Genomic DNA, 21,430 nt, shown 5'->3' with positions numbered 1-21,430 from the left:
GGCCCTATCATAAAGCGAGACCCAAGCATTTTCCTTGATCTCCTTCTTACGGGATTCTACTATGATTTTATAGTCTTTCCGTAATCTGGCCACTACTTGTTTATCCCGGGGAGACCTTTTTAATTCTGCCAGTAGATCTTTGTGAGCCTTAGAGCATTTTTTATTGAACCACCTATGCAGCTTTTGTTCCTTGGGTTTCGTCTTAGATGTTAAATTCGACGATACTCGCTGGCAGATAGTTTCAAAGGAAGTAATAATATCACCCCCGAACCTAAGCGGGTCCATACAGGTGTTAATTTCATCTCCCACCTCCTCGGTAAGTTTAGAAAAAAAGTCTTCAGGGATAATATTACTCCACTTGACCCGTCTCCCCTGATCTTTAGCAACTAACTCCATACGCGGAGCAGTCCTTGTATTTACGGATAGTATTGCTAAGTTTTTATCACATAATTCCAAAACCACTAGGTTGTGGTCACTAAAAGTTGTTTGCACAGCATTATAAAAAATTACATTCTGTAGCAAACCTGTTGATATGAATATATAGTCTATGATGGTATTTGCATCCCTTGCACTAAATGTGGCTACCCGGTCATTGATGTCGATGAACTCTGGTTCAGATAGATCGACATCTGCCAATAATTCTTCTAGTGCAGCCCCCTTAATAGAATGTTCAAAGTGAGGGTGAGGGAGGTAGTCCATATCTGCATACACCCCATATTGACAGTTTAGCTGACACAAATGTATATTAAAATCACCAAACAAAATCAGATGAAAAAAAGTAGTTTGACTCTCCTTATAAGTGGTTAAAAATTTTGCTAAGTCGCAAATATTTGCATTACAGTGCGTACCATGAGGGGCATTATAGAAATTGACATAGAGGATTTTAACTTTGTTAGGTAACGCTATTTCGCAGGCCAAAATGTTATGGGATGTTGTGCTTACAAGTTGCGCGACTCCCCTATGTTTAACAGAGATCAGAATCATGAGCCCGCCTTGATCTCTCCCCGAACTGGAACCCTGGGCAGCTTTAAAATAAGAGGAATATCCATCCAACCAAAAATTACATTCCCTATCCCAGGTTTCTTGAAGTGCTACTACCTCATAGCCCTTTAATTGTTCCAACCATATTGCATCGTCTCTTTTCGAACGGAGACCTGCAATATTCCAGCTTGCCATTTTAACAGTCTCCCTATTTTCCCTAGCACTGGTGGTGATACAATGAGTCTGTTCTAAATCAACAACATCCCCAGGGAGTCAATCATTTGCCTCTAAGTGAGACAAAGCAGTAAATCTATTTGTTAATTCCAGACTAGGCCTATCTATGGGTCTGGTGGGTACAATATGATTAAACGTAAGATTTGGTGTTTGCAAAGCCCAAGCTGACAGACCAATGTCCCCTCTAGTAGCTCCTTGTTGCTTCTCGTTTCCTGATAGTAAATTGGGGACGATAGGGCGTGGATAAAAATAACCAAGCGGGACAGCTCGTATTCTTCCAACCTTTATATCTGTTGCATCCCAAAATAAGCGGGCAGCCTCAAGGGGTCTGTTAAAATTAACAATAATGCAATCACCAGGAAGATTTTTTAACGTGTACCCCAACCAGTCTACTCGTCTCCCCATGGTGATATGGGTGGATATATCCCTTGGCCCTGAGCAATTTTCATCACACCATGCTTTTATATTTGCTAATAGGGTATGCTGAGACTCCACCTACCCCGGGTTCAAGTGTGGAACATTTACAAGGACGGCAACAAAGGGGGTTGCCTCGGGTGGTAGATTAGTACGGGGCTTCCCCCGCGGTCTCCTTAATCCCTGTAAATGTTCACTTGAATATACATTGGTTTGCCCGACTACAGTGTTAACCTTATCCCCCACAATAATCGACGGTGAAGGATTAGTGTGCCCGGGCAAATTGGTGGTAGTTTTTGGATTTACTACTTTAAGGGGAATTGGGGGGGAGATTGGAACAGGCAGGGTGGCTGACTCAATCCCATCCATAGAAGGGTCACATTGGACAATAGGGGCAAGCGTGGCCGGAGGAGGCAATGTTGCACAATCAGGTACTTTTTGACATACTAGCGTGCTTAACCTATCACATTTCCCCACTATTTCCGAGACACAGTCTTTCAATGTCTCTACAATGTCATTAGCTATTTGTACAAGGGTACTTTCAATTTTGTCTGCGAACACTTTTTCAATCAAGTCTCTAATGCCTTTTTCAAGTCTCCTAGGCGCATAGCGTAATCTAGGAGCTGGCTGCGTAAAGAACCTATTTGGTCTCTTTAGGCGCTTTTTGCTATGCTTAGTAACTGTAGTTACAGGGTCTTGTGCACAACTTGGGAAATCAGCAGTGCCCAGCGAGTTAAGTTCATCAGGGGCCATTGCAGAACATTGGGGTAGTAATGTCAGATCCTTGGTGGTGATGATCTGGACAGTAGGCTCTAAAGGTATAGCTTGTCTCCCAGACAGTGGGGGCACCGGGTTATCCAGTAGAGGTATGTCTAGCCCCAGTTCACGTTCTGTTGCTGCAATCTCCTGGTTCAATTTCCCCACAGCAGATGTGAGATAGGACATAATGCTAGATGAGCCCAGCGCTTTACGGGGGACCTTCGATTTGCCAGCCCCACCAGTAAGTGCCGTTTGGAGTTTGAGCTTACCCATCTTAAAATTGGAGACTTTAGGGGGGGGACCGTCCCGTCCCTCTTCGTCCCTAGACGGCCACAGACGGCCCGCCCTCTGCCCGGGCTCCGCCCGGCGTCGCCCGCGCGCGTCCCGCGAGGCGGGAGGGACTTCCGCTCTTTAAGCGCCGTGCGTGGTGTTGGGCGTGTCACCGCCGAGGATGCTGGGGGCTGTAGTTCCCCTGCCGCGTGGTGGTCGAGCGGCGGGCGTGCAGCCCAGGGAACCAGCCCAGCGTCTCCCCCTGTGACCAGGCAGTATGCAGGCAAGTGTCCAAATGCCCCAAAATCGCTGTAGAGACCCCCGCTCGCCTTGCAGGGACCTCCGCTCTTTAAGCGCCGTGCGTGGTGTTGGGCGTGTCACCGCCGAGGATGCTGGGGGCTGTAGTTCCCCTGCCGCGTGGTGGTCGAGCGGCGGGCGTGCAGCCCAGGGAACCAGCCCAGCGTCTCCCCCTGTGACCAGGCAGTATGCAGGCAAGTGTCCAAATGCCCCAAAATCGCTGTAGAGACCCCCGCTCGCCTTGCAGGGACCTCCGCTCTTTAAGCGCCGTGCGTGGTGTTGGGCGTGTCACCGCCGAGGATGCTGGGGGCTGTAGTTCCCCTGCCGCGTGGTGGTCGAGCGGCGGGCGTGCAGCCCAGGGAACCAGCCCAGCGTCTCCCCCTGTGACCAGGAAGTATGCAGGCAAGTGTCCAAATGCCCCAAAATCGCTGTAGAGACCCCCCAATTGCTTTGCATTGATTGGCTTTATTGTCACTTTCATTTTCTTGCTTCTCCTTGATCAACGCGTGCTGGCATCACTTCTTCATGTGTTTGTCCTTCCTCCGGAGCTTGGCATGAGTACTGTTCCCTTATTCCACTGCGAGTCCTTCAACTGCTCACAATTTCGGAGGTACTTTCTTTACTTTTACTTGCTTGTTTGTCGTCCTTGCTTGTCCCACTGTCATTGCTTGTCTGTCATTGTTGCTTGCCTCGCACACCTCCAGCATTGTTGCTGTTGCCGCATCCCTACCACCCACCTCCTGTGTTGTGTTGCTTTAACCCTTCAAGGGTTGAGTTGCTTCTATTGTCCCTCCCACCCCCTCCCACATTATGATGCTTTTCCCATCTCTCCTGCTCTCCATGATGTTACTTGTCCCCTCCCAAAGGCTGTGGGGTTGCAGTCCTCCTCCTGTCCTCTTCCCACTGTCTCTCATGTTGATTGACCCTCCCGCCTAGCTCCTGCTGTCTCGTCTTGGTGTCTCCTCCCCTGCTGTCCAATGTGTTCTTAGCCTCCCCCGCCCTCCTCCCACTGTCACTTGTGTTGGCCCAACAAACCTGCATTAACAAGATGAAAATGCTATGCCACGACCAGTGCTGGCTGCATCATAGTGCTGGCTGCGTCAATGCTTTTTTCCCTCAGTTTACTTTCAATTTTTTTATTTTATTTGACCTGCGGCGCCCGGGTGCTTTGTTGCTTGCCCCCACTAACCATCCCGCCCCTTCCGGGTTTGCCTGCCACTCCCATCCCTCTACCCAAAAAAATTTGACAAAGCCAAATACCTCTCTCACAGGTTTAGGTTTTTGGTGTTGTCAATATTTTTTTTTGTCATGTTGTACAGAACCGCAGCTGTTGGCTGGGCAGCATGGTTGAAAGTTAAAGAAAATATGTTATGATGTGACCAGTGTTAAACCCATCATAGCACTTTTTTTTTTTTACTTCCATCCATGCTGCACGACAGCTGTGCTGCTGTACAACATGGCTAAATGAACAAAAAAACATTGACAAAGACAATAGACCTTGAAGTGGCAAAACCTATTGACTTTGCCAATGCTTGTTGAAACTGGAGGATGAGACCGTCTAGCTCATGGACTTTAAGAGCGAGTCACGCAGGCCATAACACAACTGCAGGGCGAACTTTTTGAAGCACAGGTGTGCTCTGGGGGTACACTCACACATCCTGTATTTTATCATGGGAAAAGTGTATTGTGGGATGAACAGTACTGTGCTGTCTGATATTTTATGGGTGACCACGTTGGAGCGCAAAGAGCATATTTCATAGACTACTTTAAAGGGACAACCTTTGAATGCAGATTCTTTCATTTAAACAAAAGATCAGTAATACAAAGCACATGGATGCTTACGAAAAGCTTTGTTATTGTTATGCATGGTAGGAACAAGGCCATCCAGGCAAAAAAAAAATATTGCACATTGATTTGCACGTTCCTGTACAGTTGTTTTCAGTAGATGTAAAGTACTGCATGCGAACTTGTAGGAGTGCAACACGTTTCAGGAAGGAATGCCCTCTCATATGTGCTGGCATTCCACCAAGCTCACTCCTGGCGGTGTCAATGAACCTTCATCTACAATTGTGTACTTGCAAATAGACATGCAGTAGTGTCAAAGGCCGTGAGTAGTGGGCACAGTATTGCCAGGGCGTAGCATACCCAGTAGAATGTGGTATGGAATGCTTAGCTGACTCTTGCTAAATCAAGTTTCATGCAGATCCAGCAGGAGGAGGGGGGCAAAACAAACATTATATATACTAATAACTTTGACAGTGTGTAACGATTCTGCAAGAAATGTGGCAGTTCTTTAGTAAAGTAAACCCAGTGGTGGAACTTCAGCATCAGTTCACATCCTTTAGTGTATCATAAGTATACCCCAAACATTCACACTGAAATGCCTTTGCTGAAAGTAAGTTATGGTTCCTTTACTCACAACACAATGTATGTTATAAATAAAACTGGAAAAAAACAGTGCCATCATGATTCTAAAGCAAATCCTAAAAACCACAAAAGGTCACCAATTATGATATGCTACACAAGCCATGGAGTGGCTCAAACCTCAAACATGACATTAGTGACCTCAAACATGACATCACTGATGATGGTGCAGAGTAGAAATATCGCCGCAAAAATATCGTGAGTCAGAAATATCGCCACAAAAATATCGTGGAGAAGAAATATCGACAACAAACATATAGTTGACAAGAATAACGACTGACAGGTAAGTAATATCGATTCCATAAATATCTTTGTAATAAATATCGTTTACAAAAATATAGTTTACAAAAATATAGTTTACTAAAATATCAATTTATTACTAATTTTATGGAATTTTGTATTTTTAATGAGAATTGTTTGTCATTTTATTATATGCTTTAGAGTTTTACTAGTTATTAATTTATTTTAAGTTTAATTCTGCGTTTTTAGTTCCGTAGCGGGTTGTGGGTTTATAGGGGAATAGGGTGGGAAATAATTTAATTTTATCAAATGTATTGAATAATGAATATGTTAATTGAATAATTATTAATAGTTTAATAATTAGTGGTTAATTATTTTCAATTAGTCAATTAATAAATAATTAGGTTAATTGTTTAATTGATTTTAAGTGTGTTTTGTGGTGTTTACATGTGTAAATTGTGTGAAGGGTGGTAAGTAATTATTTATTTATTAATTATTAGATAATTTTAAATTAATTACCATTAATTAATTAGTCATTATTAATTGTAATTGTGTAATTAATTTTAGGTGTGCGTTTTGGTGTTTATATGTGTAAATGGTGTGAAAGGTGGTAAGTAATTAATTGTTTATTGATTAATTAATAAAAAATAATACATTTATTTTCATTAATTAATTAGTAATTATTAAAATTAATTGTGTAGGTAATTGTAGGTGTGTGTTGTGGATTTTACAGTGTTAAATAATGTGTAATTATTTTTTTTTATTATCTTTGTTAATAATAATATATTTAAATTTATATATTAATCATGCTAATATTGGAAATTTTATTTAATAAAAATGTTGATGGTTTTGTTTTTTATTGTTTTGGGATCCAGCGCTTTCCCTACTGTTGCACTCACTGGAGTGGGATTAGTATTTTTACCCCTCCGATGCCCAACGCTTTCCCTACTGTTGCACTCACTGAAGTGGGAATAGTAATTTTTACCCCTCCGCTATCCAACTCTTTCCCTACTATTGCACTCACTGGAGTGGGAATAGTATTTTTTACCCCTACGCTATCCAACTCTTTCCCTACTGTTGCACTCACTGGAGTGGGAATAGTAATTTGTACCCCTCCGCTATCCAACGCTTTCCCTACTGTTGCACTTACTGGAGTTGGAATAGTAATATTTACCCCTCCGCTATCCAGCGCTTTCCCTACTGTTGCACTCATTGGAGTGAGTATAGTCATTTTTACCCCTATGCTATCCAGCACTTTCCCTACTGTTGCACTCAATGGAGAGGGAATAGTAATTTTTACCCCTCCTCTGGGACCTAATAAGTGTGTCATGTTTGGTCTAGTTGGAATCGTGGCAGGGAACCCTTTCCAATGATATATAGGGTTTGGGCACTACTACTGTAGAAATCCCACTTTTAGGAAAAGTGGACATTTTTCTGCCTACACTTAGTCTGGGCACTGCAGACTCCCCCCTCCCATCTGCACACTGATAGCCTGCTTGGGCTGTGAGGAGGAAGTGTTGATTCACACCTTCTCCACTTGATGGGCTATGACTGGCTGCCCCACCGTAGCCTTAACGGACCTGCCTTTCGTCACTGTAGACAGCCAGGTCAAGGAAGGCAGGGAACATCCAGGAGCTCACTAGACCCTTCCAGAAACTCCTACCCCCTAGACCATTCCATAAACTTCTGCCCCCTTCTAGTAACTAGACTTTAGGTTATAAAAGGGAGGGTCCTGGCCACTCATCATTGTTACTCTACTGGACCAGGAAGAATCTCTGCTGGAGTGAAGACTGCTGCGCCAGGAGGACTGCTACACAGCTGAGGCTGACTGCTCCCAGGAACTTCTGCCCCAAGTTAACCGAGTTGCCCGGCCTGCCTGCTGATCTTGCGCTGCCAGAGGGGAACCAGGAATAACATCTCCAGTGTGTCTCGACTATTATTTTCCCTCTTTGACTGCCTCCCCCTGGTTACTGGGGAATCACGAGAATGGCAACCAAGGACTGTACCTGCAACGTGGTGGAACTGCCTTACTGCGAAAAGGAACAACAAGGACAGCAACGATCTGTTCTTATAAACTGCCCCTGCAGCGATGTAATCCTGAAAACATCACCGCCGCCGCCCACGGACCCTAAGGCACTGCAAAACGCTGTGGAAGGAAAGCATTGTGGCCCTGAAATCATCGCAGCCGCCCGGGACCTGAGCGCGATGTGTAGCCCTGAGAGAAGGAGTGAAGCGCTGTGTGGCAGGAAGCACCGCCGCTGCCTGGGACCTGATCGCGGTGGGGAGCACTGTGGCAGGAAGGTGCTGTGAATTGAAATGCTGCTTAGCCAAGATCACCGAGGCGGGCCCAGGCACTCAACCGCATTGTGTTTTGAGGTTATCCCTGTGACGTCAGAGGCAGCGCCGCGCTGGGATTGGAGCCAGCGTGGGACATTGCCTAGCAACAGGGGGCTCGCTGCGCGGATACTGAGGAAGTCGTGCGGAAGTGAGGAGGCGTTCAGTCTCCCCGGGCAATACCGAAGCCGAGTGAAGCCCCGAGCCAGCGCCGGCCCTAGGTACGGTAAGCATTGCGAGCTAAGCTGCTGTGTGGGTGAAGTAGGTGGCAGCGGGCAGCGGTGACTGGCTTGACCTGATAGCGGGACTGCCGGAGTCTGTGTAGGGCAGTATCTGAGAGCAGGGGTGTGCCCAGAAGAGCCTGACTTTCTTTTCCGGCCGCATTCGTGCTGCGGGCACAACGAAGGTATGTTACTATCAATATAGGTCGCATTCTCACTGTAAGCACAGCGGGGCTAATTGTACCGCCAGCGTGGCCCCCTTTGCGACTGCATTCTTACTGTGGGCATAGCGGAGGAGCATTAACGCCAGGAGTTTAACCCCTGTGGCACCAGGGACATTTTACTGACTTCGGGGCTGGACCCCCTTTACAAGAACACTAGTTCTGACTGTCCAGGCACATATTTTTCTTTCCTCGTCTTAAGCCCAAGCTGAACTGATAATTGAACAAATGTTTTGCCTAAAAGAAACTGCCAGAGTTTGCTAGATTAATTCCCCTCACAAAGAACACTGTCAGAAAAAAGCTCTTGGCACATGTGAACTTCCTGTGATTTGATCTTGCCTAAAACTGGATTTACCTGATTGTTGATCTTGCCTGAAACTTGAGATAAAGATATTTTTACTTTTATAATTAACTGGTGTAGTGTCTCTTTGTGGTGTTTCACTGTGTTATGGTGGGTAGGTGTTACACAAATACTTTACACATTGCCTCTTGAGCTAAGCCTACCTGCTCTACGCCAAGCTAGCAGGAGGGTGGTCTAGGATACTTTGAGACCCGCCCTGACAGAACCGGTGGTCCCTACTTGGGCTAGGGTACAAAGCCCTGCCAACTAGAGACCCTACTTCTAACACATATATACTAGGGACTTATAAGGGTACCCCAGTATCCAATCTGGAGTGTACCTAAGCATATGTCAATACATTCTAGGGAGAGAGCAAATAGACTGCGGTCCTGATTAGCAGGATCCCAGTCAGACTAGTCAAAAACAGTTCAACATCAAGCAAGAAGTGGGGGTAACCATAAGAAGCAGATCCTACTTTCCTGCAGAAGTATTAACATTTAACTCTGGTTTGGGACATGTAAGAATTTTGAAACCTGCTACTGTATAAAGAAGGTTTAGTACAATTTTAAAGTTGCTCATAAGGAAATTGGAAGGGGTTAGTTTTATTTTTAAGAATTTATAATGAATGAATGCATTTACATTTATCGAGCGCATGGCTACCTGTGGCCTTCCAGCGCTAGGAGCAGAGTCATCACAGTACAGCAGTTAGATGTTAAGGGAACAGGAAGGTCTTCAGGAGTTTCTAAGCAGAATTGTTGCATATTGCGATACATGTTAACTGCTTTTAAAATTCTGTCAGTTATTCAGTTATAGGAATTAAGACTCAATTAATTAACTAATTTCAATTTTGCTTCTGTTTTTAGGCTATGTTTTCCTTTGGCATTCAATGTATACAATACTTATAGATTTTAACTGTATAGTTTTAGTAGGCATCTTTAGTTTACTTTCAACAGTGGTATTTATTAGCTGTTCAATAAAATCTGGACTTAGATTTATTATTAAAAGACTGTGTACAACAGACCGTACCAAGACTGCAGTGAAGTGTACATAGATGCTGTAGGGAGCTGTGCAGCCATGTGTGCAACAAATTCTAAATGGTAGCAATGCAGAAAGCGCAGCTCAGAAACACAAAGCACCACTATTCTGTTCCCAAACCACACTACATGTAAAGCATTTGATTACTTATAAATTTAGTGCTGCAAACACCCAGACCCAGATTACGAGTTAGGTGTTATTTATCGAATAAGATAAAGAATGATACCACGGGGTACATTATTTATTGTGTACAATAAATAACACCTGTTGGACTTGGCCCTTTTTGCAGGGTCAACCCTGAACATTTTGCCTTCCTCCTCTATTTTGTCTGACCTGGTTTTGTTGGTTTTATGACTCTGGGCACTTTACCACTGGTGATCAATGCTAAAGTGCATATGCTTTCCCTATGGTAAATTGATGTATTAATTAGTGATTCCATAATTGGCTGGTTTGGTTTACCAGTCAGACCCTAGTACAGTGCACTGAGTGTGCCCAGGGCTTGTAAACCAAATGCTGTAGGTGGGCTTGCAGCACTGTTTGTGCCACCCACAGAAGCAGCCTGTAAAAGTGTGTCTAAGGCCTGCCATTGCAGAGCCCGTGTGCAGTCTGGCACTGCCATGCTGACTGGGCAAGTGTACCCACTTGCCAGTCCCTAAACCTTCCCTTTTCTTCATGTCAGTTACCCCTATGGTAGGCCCAAGGGCAGGGTGCATTGTAAGTATAAGGTAGGACAAGCCCTGATGTGCGTGACATGTCCTAATAGTGAATTACAGCCATTTTAGTTTTTCACTATTGCAACGCTACCTATTCCCCATAGGTCAGAATGGGCAGTTTGAGTATTACATCTTATAATCCTAACTGACTCAGGGAACATGGTAGAAATTCGAGTTTAGTATGCCTGAACTCAAAATGATAAAATACATCTTTTAGTGAAGTTGATTTTAACATTCTGTGTTTGAAAAGACTACTTTTAGAAAGTAGGTATTTTCTTGTCTAACTATCCAAGTCTGCCTCTGCTAGGTTGTGTATTCCTTGTCTGGAGTTTGAGTGACAGGGGCTGGGGGATTCCAGGAGACAGGATGAGTCAGTCCAGTGGTGAATAGAGAGATCTGCATCTAGATGGGAGGGAGGAGTTGCACCTGGGACCTGAATAGGGCTGTGCCTTCCCTCCATAATGCTGGCTCCACCTCCTGTGGTGCGTCTGATGTCTCTGCCCTGCACTGTGAACGGAAAGAAGGAGTTATATCAACAGTGTATAAAAGAGGGGACCCACACCCCAGAGTATTAGATCACGTTTAGACAACAAGAAGAAACCTTTGCTGAGGAGGGGAACCAGAAGAAACTGAGGAGAGACTATCCCTAAGCTGAAGTGCTGCTTGGGGGATTGGCCTGCAGTGGTTGCCTGACTGCCAAAGAAAGGAGAAAGGGACTTTGTGTACTTTCATCAACTTGTAAGGATCTCCAAGGGCTTGAGAGAAGAGCGTGCCTCCTGCTGAAGTCTTAGGGACAACGGACTTCAGCCACCAGCTCCCCAAGAGTTATCTGGAAGTGCCTGCAGCTGTTTTGGGCCTTCTGAGGTATTGCGTGTCGCAAGGAGCTGGAAGCGCAACTCACAAAGAAGAAGCGTGTCGCCGTTGAACCCGCTGCTGTCGCATCAAGGATTACGCCGCTGTAGCTGTCGCATTGCACCGCATCATAAGAAACGTCTCGCAACATCGAAAAAGCGTGTCGCTGTCGTAGCCGCTGCCGTTGCATCACTGAACAAGGGTGTCACCGCTGTAGCTGTCGCCTTGCACCGTAGAAGCATCTTGCATCCACGGAGAAGCGTGCCGCCATCGCAGTCACTGTCGTCGCATCACTGAACAAGGGTGTCGCCGCTGCAGCTGTCGCATCGAGTGGAAGTGTCTCGCATTGTGGGAGAAGTGTGTCGCCGCTAAGGCCGCCGCATCGCTGAACAAGGGTGTCGCTGCTGCAGCTGTCGCATCGAGTCGAGACAACGTGCAACACTGGAGAAGCGTGCCGCATCAAGAAGAAGATGCCATCTTTGTTTCATCACACCGGACCTTCATCGCATCACGGCGTTGCTAGCCACACCGACACAGAAGCGTAGTAAGAAACCGACGCATCACCGTTCCTGCGAGCCAGGAACCGAGGCATCAACTTCCCTGCAACACTTTCACTGTATAGCGTTACGCATCCAAAGGTACATTGACTCAAAGTGTCGCATTTTAAGATCTAAAGAGAACTAAGCTAATTGTACCATTTTAAGTACAGTATAGTGTTTTTTTTTTTTTTTGGTCTTGTGTTAAATCTATATAAAGAATACTTATTTTTAATACACAATTGTGTGGTGTCCATCTGTAGTGTTGTCACTGGGTTACTGTATGTGTTCACAAATGCTTTACACACTGCCTATGAGATAAGCATGTCTGCTCGTGCCAAGCTACCCAGGGGGTGAGCAGGGGTTATTTTAGGAGTGTACCCCCTTACCCTGACTAGACACAAGGGTCCCTATATGTCGCAGGTATCTTCCTATGCCAACTAGAGACCCCCAAATCTATCATTGGTGGTCAGCGGTGAGGATTTGGACTTGCATTTGTGACTCATATACAGTGATTGGTTAACACTACTAGTGAGTGCAGACCAAAACGCGACCACATACTTTTTGGTAGATTGTTTTACTAGAATTTTCTATTTTTGCAAAGAACTGCCAAGTTTTAACCATCATGGAAAAAGCAGAATCCATAGCCTCTGTTGATTTTGATTGGGAAGAGGAGAAACTGGAATGCTACAATGTAAAGCAGCTGAAGCACTTCTGCAAGAGGTACAATGTTTCCATTATTGGGTGCACCGGGAAGGAGGAGTTCTACAAGGCGCTGAGGGCCTGGGTAGAAGCAATGAATACCCCTGAGAATGAGGAAGGGGATGAGAATGCAGATGTGCAGCGGGAAGGGCCATGGGTCCAGGAGGGAGGAGAGCACCTTCCCCCGCAGGTAGCAGTGTTTCTGCCAAACGTCTGTCCCCAGAGGAGCTGGAGGACAGAGAGAGATGTAGGATGCATATAATGGAGATGGCCAAGCTCAAGTTGAGTGGACAACTGGAGTTTATAATGCAAGGCTTAAGGTTGCAACACCTTTGACACCCTGATGAAGAGACCTGAGACAGCCTAAAGATTAGATCAACTCTAAGTGACTGTAATATAGAAAAGTTTTTTGCTGACTACTCACTAAAGAGTCTCGGTCATTTGTTGCTGTACATACACACTGCATCAATCTTTCTTCACCTTTGCACCGGGTGATCACAAGTGAGTACTTCACACTGATTGATATAATGACATGAGATGTCTATCGCTGCCAAAACGTATGAAATTATGTATTTGTATTGACTTAAAACCATCACTGGATAAAGAAGGGCAAGTGGTATGTTGTTTACATTTAATGAGTTTTAGGAAAAGCCCAATTACCTACTAAATAACAAAGTATGTATCCAAGAATGGGTCCTCTTTGAACAATTGTTTCGGTATATACACTTGCTTACTTAATCATGATATGGCCCTGGTGTATAAAACATTGTATCTGTCCCACTACAAATAAGTGACTGATTCTTAAACCTATTTAAAGATATCTGTTCTTAGCATGTTGCACAATATGTAACACTTTCAGGATCATAAAAGATACAGTAGCCATATGCTGGAAATGGCCCTTTTTGCAGGGTTATCCCCAAACTTTTTGCTTCTTCCTCCCTTATTTTTTCTGACCTGTGGCTGTTGGCAATAGGACTCTTGGCACTTTACCACTGCTGATCAGTGCTAAAGTGATATGCTCTCTGTGTAAATTGTTATTGTGGTTGGTTATCCAGGATTGGCATATTTGTTTTACCAGGAAGTCCCTAGTAAAGTGCCTTGAGGGTGCCAGGGCTTGTGATTCAGATGCTACTAGTGGGCCTGCAGCACTGATTGTGCCACCCACATGAGTAGCCCTAAAATGGTGTCTCAGGCCTGCCACCGCAGTGCCTGTGTGCAGTCTGTGAACTGCCATATCAACCTGGCCATTGTCCCCACTGACCAGGCCTAACCCGTCCCTTTTTGTACACATTGGACACCCCTATGGAAGGCCCAAGGTACCCCCCTGGGCATGTTTGAGTGTATGTGAAAGGTAGAGCAGGTACTAGTACAGGTGACATGCTCTGGTAGTGAATTACAGCCATTTTCGTTTTTCACTATTGTAAGGTTATCTTGCCCATAGGCTATCATGGGGAATGCTGTGTACAGTGGTTACCTGCATATCTTCCCATAGGAGCAAAATAGGACATAAAAGTCTGGTATCCCTGAACTCAGAATTTAATAGCACATCTTTTAGGAAAGGTGTTTTTTAAATCCTGTGTTTGAGAACAGCACTTTTTAGAAAGTGGTTGTTCTCTTGTCTGACCTTTCTGTGTGCCTTGGCCTGTTTGTGAATTGACTGTCTGTTTGTGAGTGACAGGGCTTGGGGATTCCAGGAAACAGAATGAGTCCGCCCAGTGGTGAACAGAGAGATCTGCATCTAGATGGGAGGGAGGAGTTGCACCTGGGACCTGAATAGGACTGTGCCGGCCCCCACACAGTGCTGGCTCCACCCCCTGTGGTGCGTCTGATGTCTCTGCCCTGCACTGTGAAAGGAGAGAAGGAATCATGTCAACAAAGTGCTCCAGGGCGGTGCATGTCAACAAAGTGCTCCAGGGCGGTGCTTTCCGCCCATAATGCTGGCTCCACCTATCTGCTCTGCACTCTGAAAGGAAAGGAGAAGCCAGGAAAACAAAGTGCTCAAGGAACACCTAGACCTGGTTCAGACCGGGCTCAGTGCCCTCCTGCACAAAGGGAACAAAGACGTTTAGGGGTATAAGTACAGGACCCCAGACTACAGCAAATTAGATCATCCTGGAATCAAGAAGGAACCTCTGCCAAGGAGAAAGCTGAAACTGAAGAAGGAAGACTGTCCTGCTGTTGCTCTGCTGGACTGACCTGCTTTTGCTTTGCTGCCAAGGAGAGGGGAAGGACTTTGCTTTGTGCTGTGTCGCCTGTCTTGAAGAAATCCCCAAGCGCCTGAGAAGAGCTGGCTCCCTATTCTGAAGTCCCAGGAACAAAAGGACTTCACCCCCAGCTTCCCTGAACTCTACTGAGAGAGTTCTGTCCTTCCTGGAGTGTGTGGCCCATGTGTGTGCCTCTAGAAGTTGTACCTGTGTTGGAAAGCTGGAAACCAAGCTTTTAAAGACTTTCTGAAAGTTTTGTCGCATTGCTCGCTTGCGGAGCGCATCCCCGACAGTGCGAGGAAATTCCCGCCTCTACGAAGGCCGAGATCGTCGCAGCGCCTGTTGCCGCTGCCAGAGCCGTCGCATCCTTCGTTTGCGGGACGCACCAGACCGGTGCGGGAAGACTACCATCGCTGCGAGTGTCGTCGCAGAGCCTGTCGTCGCTGAGTGAGATCGCCGCACCGCTTGCTTGCAGACTGCATCACGTCACTGCGAGTGTCATCGCAGAAGCCATCGCATCGAGGAGCTGCGAGAGAGAGAGATCACCGCTGGTCCGCGCATCGTCGCCCCGGAGATCGTCGCAACTCCAAAGATCATCGCATCGTGCCTTTGCGAGAGAAAACTTCCTACGGAACCTACGCACCGGAATCCATACAATTCCGCCTTCCTCCCCATACAGACCGGATTTGTCGCAACACGCCCGCTGCTGCAGCGGGGTTGTTGCATCGCCTCCCCAGGGTCTTAGGAGCAACGCAGCGCTTGTTTTCCACCGCACCAGCTTCTGCTTTGGAACTTTGTCGCATTTAAAAGGTACTGTTGGCTAAACGTGACGCAACTGTGAACTTTTCACGCAACTGTGGATTATTTTATCGCAACCTTAAGAACTCTTTTGCAACCATATTCTTGAAATGCGTATGTCAGATTTTTGTTGTTTTGGTCTTGTGTAGTTTAGATTAAAGACCTTTATTTTTCTAAACTGTTGTGGAGTCAGTTTGTGGTGTTTTCACTGTGTTACTGTGAGTGTTGGTACAAATACTTTACACATTGCTTTTGGATAAGCCTGACTGCTTGAGCCAAGCTACCAAGGGGGTGAGCAGAGGTTATCTAAAGAGTGTTTCCTCCTTACCCTGACTAGAAGCAAGGGTCCCTATTTGGACAGTGGTACCTACCTCTGCCAACTAGAGACCCCCAGTTCTAACACCATATAAAACCTGAAGTCACAGCCTGGTGACTGATCCATTCAATGTGTTTTTAAGGTTCGCATGCGAAAACTCACCTACAGTCACATTGTATGCACACCACAAAATGGTAATGAAAAACAGAAAAGAGTGCAAAAATAGATGAATAATTTACAAACAGTTTAACTTTGAATTGATGTCAGAAATGCATTTTGACACATTCAAAACCCACAAAAACATTGTAAACTTACCAAGTGAGATCAAGGCTTGGTGAATTTCGCTCATGACACTCTTGTAAAGTTCTTTCTGCCATTCGTGTAAAAGCTTCCACTCCTCCATAGAGAAATAGGTGGAGACATCATGTAATGTAAATGGAACCTGGAATACAAAGTTACACATTACATACTCAAGAGCTTAGATCATCAAAACAAAATGCTTAACATGGAATGGTCATTAAATTCAATTGTCTTTAAAATGCTGCTTTTAACGTTGTGGCTGTTGGTGCATATATTCTATTCGCAAAGGTGTAGCAGGACAAAGAGAGATAGAGAGGAAAAGACAGACAGGAGTAGTCTATAAAAAGAACGCACAGTAACTTGAAAATTCTGCAACCATGTGGTTCATATAAAGCTGTCTCAGCTGCTTTAAATCGCAGTGTCGATAAGAATCTGTTTTTAATTACGTTTTTGTCTTTGCTAACTCTTCCGATGGTATTTTATTGTTAATAGCAAACACAAGGAGATGATGGACGGAGTGCTGAAACTTTTCAGACACTCACCCCCGATCTGAGTTTAATCCATCATCACTTCGCTACTCCAGTTCAGACCCAGCCATATGCAAATCAGTCTCGACCCTGTGACTCATGGGAACAGTCCAGCCCGAACTACCAAGACATGTCTTTTATTGTTTATAGAATTATCCACCTGAGTCTTTCAATATGTTGATGGTCTTGGATATGTTTCGTCAACAGCGCATTTACCATGTTACATCACATTTGTGATTTTTGTTCCATTATTCTCTCTCTGGTTTCTTGAGAGGCCTTTCCTTTATAGAAAAGGATGCAATGGCAAACAATTGCATTAGCAGTGTTTTTATGCTCCAACTATTGAAGTTTGGCAATGGAACACAAATCATTTTTCTGCCAGTGTTTGATCTCAAAATGTACAATTGCTGGGGTCCTTTTAATGGTGCAAGTTTCCAAATTTGTGGAAGAGGTTAGTAAGGCACTAGTATTGTTTTTGGTAGATGTGCTGTCACTGTTTCTTCTTTAAGATTAATGCAAAGAGTGTTTTTTGAGGTCGTATTCCACTGTACTCCGCTTATGGCAATTCCTTCTAATGATCTCCTTAACTCATAAGTTAGTAGTCAGAATGTTGCCAGACACACAAGTTTCTTTTCTTTCTTCTTAGTTGATCTTTTTAGGAGTTTTCCAGTAGCAGTACTCGTCTTATGGATTTCTCTGTAGTTTTCTCCTTGCCTCAATATTTTGCCAAACTGCCTGCATGAAGAAAATATTAATAGTCCTTAGTACGGTTTTGTCGAATCCTGAGGTACTACCCATGTTCGGTTGTTGCTCAGGTTTCTTGTATGAGCGCTTATACCCACAAATAGATATATGGGATCTAGAAAAACAGGACATATAAACTACCACCCTTTACACAAACTAAGCAGTCTAAAAACTCCGCTGTACTTTATAAAAATCTCCCATCTGATTAAAAAAGGAAGGCTCTAATGAGAAAGTTGAAGGATATTTGAATTTGATTTTAATTCATTTATATTGCACTTGCACAACTAATGCCATAAACCGAGCATTGGTTTCTTCTCTATATGTGTAAGTGCACGTTTGAGTTCCCCATTGTAAATGAAAGACCAAAATAAGAGATTGTAAAAGCTAAGCTACTCACATCTGAGATGCGAGGACCTGGGAGCATTTTTTTGAGCCAAGAAAGATGGTTATATACTCCCAAAAAAAAGATCATATGTCCTTTTTCACCGTCCACTTAAACCTTTCCACCCCTAGGGTCCGTGTGAGTCAAAGAGAACTTGAGGTCTAATCTCTGTTGTTATGTCACACATGAAAACTTTAATGGAAAACCTCTACATCGTGATAGTACGTGTTCTATAGTATCGTTTATTTATAGCGGCAGTTTGACCACCACGAAAGGCAGTGGCACCATTTCCGAGTATATGTATGAAAAAAGCGCTATAAAAAGTTAATAACCAAGTACTCACCGTATCAGGCTCCTGCTGAAACATGCTGTGCTGACTATCCTTTCCAGGTCAAAGATTATACACTGAATTGACTATACACAGAGGAGGCAGCTTAGATCTTGTGACTACTGGCCTACAGTAGACCAGAGTAATGTAAAATCTGTTCAAGTTATCTCTAACCTGTCTGTCTGCGCACGCGCAGTGGGGAGACACTGCTCACCAGTCACACTGTACGAGAGTCCCGCTATTGAGACAACGCAAAAAGGACATGTATCTCATTGATCGGGACATGCTTAGCAGTAGAGACACTTTAAAACGTAAGATCCGGCGGAAAGAAGCACCTGCTCTGGGATAGTCAAAGTCAGCAGCACAATAAAATGATTTGTCTTTTACTTCCGGGGAGCCGGGATTCAGAGAAAGACCCCGTTTTACTGCACGAGATCAGTGTCGCTGTTCTAAGCATGGCTATGACTTGGCTAAGGCTCGCTCCGTGAGCATGCACCGGTAATCGGCGACTCGCGCGCAACCGGAGCTCGATCAGTCCAATTTTGCACCAAAAGGTACTTGTGGTAAATTTAAGGTTTAAAAAAAAATCTAAGATACCAGCTGTCCCAATGGTCCTTACTCGCCACTGTTATTGTCTAAAACGTTTGGTGAATTTGTGAAGAACTTTATCCTAATTTGAAGTTCGTCTAGCAGAATATAATCTCTTTCTTATGTATGCATGAAATAACGCGAGGTACTTGAAGGCTCATTGATGGCTGTGAGTGCAATGCATTTTTAAGTATTTCATTGTTTTGCCGAAGTATGTGTATTTGAGTGAGGAGTGGTCTCCTGCTGAATTTTCACGCCTCTGCTGATGTACTTTTTTTCCTTTCTTTGACTTGTGCAAAATTGGAGAAAGTCCTCGCCTGGGAGGAAGAGGTTTTACTTTCTTTCTCGTTAGTCGTGAACTGAGTGAGATAGAGAGAGCAAAGGTGGGTGGGGGGCTGGAGGGATAAGGGAGCAACTGATAATGAGCATGTTACGCACTCCTTTAGATCCTCTTTCTCCCTCCCACTTACCAATGGCTGGGGGAGACGTTTGTCTGATCTGGTAATATTTGGATGCTGAGGGGCATTTGCAGCATTCATCCGTTTGTAGTACCTCTGTGTGACATTTCACTGCCCCTATGTGTGACACTTTTTGTGAGATGAGTGACACGCTTTGTTCTTTAAGGTTTCATTAAAATGTTTTGACATGATGGTTGCTGCTTCATAATGTTTAACACTGCACCGCTTGCATTCCAGACCATAGTCTCTCACAGAATTCATATGTTGTCTCTCTTCCATCCCTTTCAGTTACCCAATCCATCTTCCTCCTCTTTCTAGTTTCCTACAATACCTTCTTATCCATCCCTTCATGGGTAGACAGTCTTTTCTTCATCCCATGAGATAGCTCTTCATTTATTGTAATCTCTCTCTCCTACACAACAACCCCTGTATTGCCCTTGCGCTATTATCTTTAACCTTTCGTGGTTTTCTCCAGCCCCGTGACGTAATCTTCACGTCCCTCACAGCCCATGATTTCTGCCCCTGCCGCTTTGGCGTTGCTCTTGCATATTTGTGTGCGCATCTCTCGAAGCCAAATCGAGTTTCTTTCAACCTCATTGTCTCTCTTTCTGTTTCACACTCCAGCGCATACCAAAGCCATTGCAAACTTTAATTTAATTTGGAAGACCGCGCCATAGTTGTCTAAATGTAGTTGTAAATGTACCTAATGAAATAATTATGCAGCAACCTTCAGATACGTTACTCTTATTTTCATCATGTCTGCTGATGCTTGTCTCCTTTTGCAATGCTCCAAATTTCAGTGTGTGACAAATTGTCACTTTTTCATGAAAGCCAATAGAATCACCTTACGCAGTGTAAAGTAAAACCTCGGATTCGCCAAATGCGATAGGCTCGCATTATTCGGAGGTATTCAAGATATTCAGTAGGTAAGTTCGTTAAGGGGAATATTCTAAGAGGAAAACAAAGCAAAATCTGAGATGCAAAACGCTGTACAGGACTGAGCATCGCAATAAACGAGACCAAATGGTCGTCAATATGCGAAAAGCAGCTTGCTCGAAATGCATTGGGGACGCATGTGCATTTGAAATACTGCATTACTTGCTATGGATATTTGTTACCATGATGGATACAAGTTTGCACTTGGATAATATATCCTACTTATTCAACATGTGAAGCTAATATGAATTGAATACCTGTCTACAAATAAAACTTATCGTTTAACAAACTTACTTACTGATTATCTTGAATACTTCCGAATACTGTGAGCCTATCGCATTTGGCGAATCCGAGGTTTTACTTTACACTGGGTAAGGTGATTCTATTGGCATTCAATACTCAGCGCCTCAAGGACAGGAGGTGAACATCTCGCATTCCCAGGACCTGGATTTATTATTTTACCTACGTTGAACTTTTAAATTACCTTGGTGAGCAGCGGTTCTCTACCTTTGTTGTTACTTTTTCATGAAAGCCAGACATGGCATATGATCTTCTTACACTACAACCCCAAGGCAAATACCCACTTGTGCCATTTTGCCCCCTTACACCCTGTTTGGATGATGTGAACACTGATGTGTTTTTCAGTTACCTGAAACAACAACAGATATATGGGGTAATGGCTGCTCAGTTACATTGGAAAGCCAACATGCAGCAGCAAGGACAACCCTTTCACGAGGGTGTACAGTGAAGTATTTGAGAGAGAAGGACTGGACGATATTTTCAGTGTCTTAGAGCCATATGTACACGTTTTAGGAATAGCGATTACCTTATTGTGATTTTCTGCGAATCACGAATAAGAAATTGCTATTTTTAATGTATGGAACACATTGTGTTTCATTTAGCTAATCTTAACCCCTACCGTTGGCTCCCTCCCCAGTGCTGCCGACGGCTGACGCAGTCCCGCCCACCCTTTAAAACGCCCGCACCGCGGTGGAAAAAACACCGCAGTTAAGGCGTTAATGAGGTTTCAAATAGAACTACCGCATGAATATTAATGAGGTAGGTTACAGTTTGCAAACCAATAGGAATTGCAGGCATTACAGGGATGATGCCCTGCTGGGGTCAACAGGCGATCATGTCTGTGTTTGCTTTTTAATAAAGTAATAAGTATATATTATCTTAATGCAGGGCGTTTTCATTAAAGGGCAATGGGATGTGTTTCAAAAAATAAAATGAAACAATGAAGTTTAATTTTGTTAGGAGGAGGACCACTGCC

At 44.4% G+C, this 21,430-nt stretch overlaps 2 protein-coding genes across 3 annotated transcripts in view; one reads left to right on the top strand and one right to left on the bottom strand.

Moving 5' to 3' along the window:
• The window catches only part of LOC144781660 (uncharacterized), a 134,151-nt gene extending 115,807 nt beyond the window's left edge, over positions 1-18,344 (bottom strand). The window contains exons 1-2 of the mRNA XM_078660628.1: positions 18,188-18,344; positions 16,207-16,333 (exon numbers count right to left, since the gene is read on the bottom strand). Of these exons, the coding sequence (XP_078516754.1) occupies positions 16,207-16,333; positions 18,188-18,211 (151 nt within the window). The 5' untranslated portion in view covers positions 18,212-18,344. The remainder of the gene's footprint in view (positions 1-16,206; positions 16,334-18,187) is intronic.
• Positions 18,345-18,510: 166 nt separating this feature from the next.
• Positions 18,511-21,430, top strand: part of LOC144781659 (uncharacterized) — a 76,055-nt gene continuing 73,135 nt past the window's right edge. The window contains exon 1 of one of the 2 annotated variants that reach the window (XM_078660625.1): positions 18,511-18,726. The gene's annotated coding sequence lies outside the window, so the exon portion shown is untranslated. The remainder of the gene's footprint in view (positions 18,727-21,430) is intronic. The other variant, XM_078660626.1, reaches the window with a different exon arrangement.

The sequence above is a fragment of the Lissotriton helveticus genome, chromosome 9 (assembly GCF_964261635.1).
Source record: "Lissotriton helveticus chromosome 9, aLisHel1.1, whole genome shotgun sequence".
NCBI lineage: Eukaryota > Metazoa > Chordata > Amphibia > Caudata > Salamandridae > Lissotriton > Lissotriton helveticus.
The sequence above is the reverse complement of the archived record's forward strand: the minus strand, read 5'-3'. Positions and strand labels throughout refer to the sequence as shown.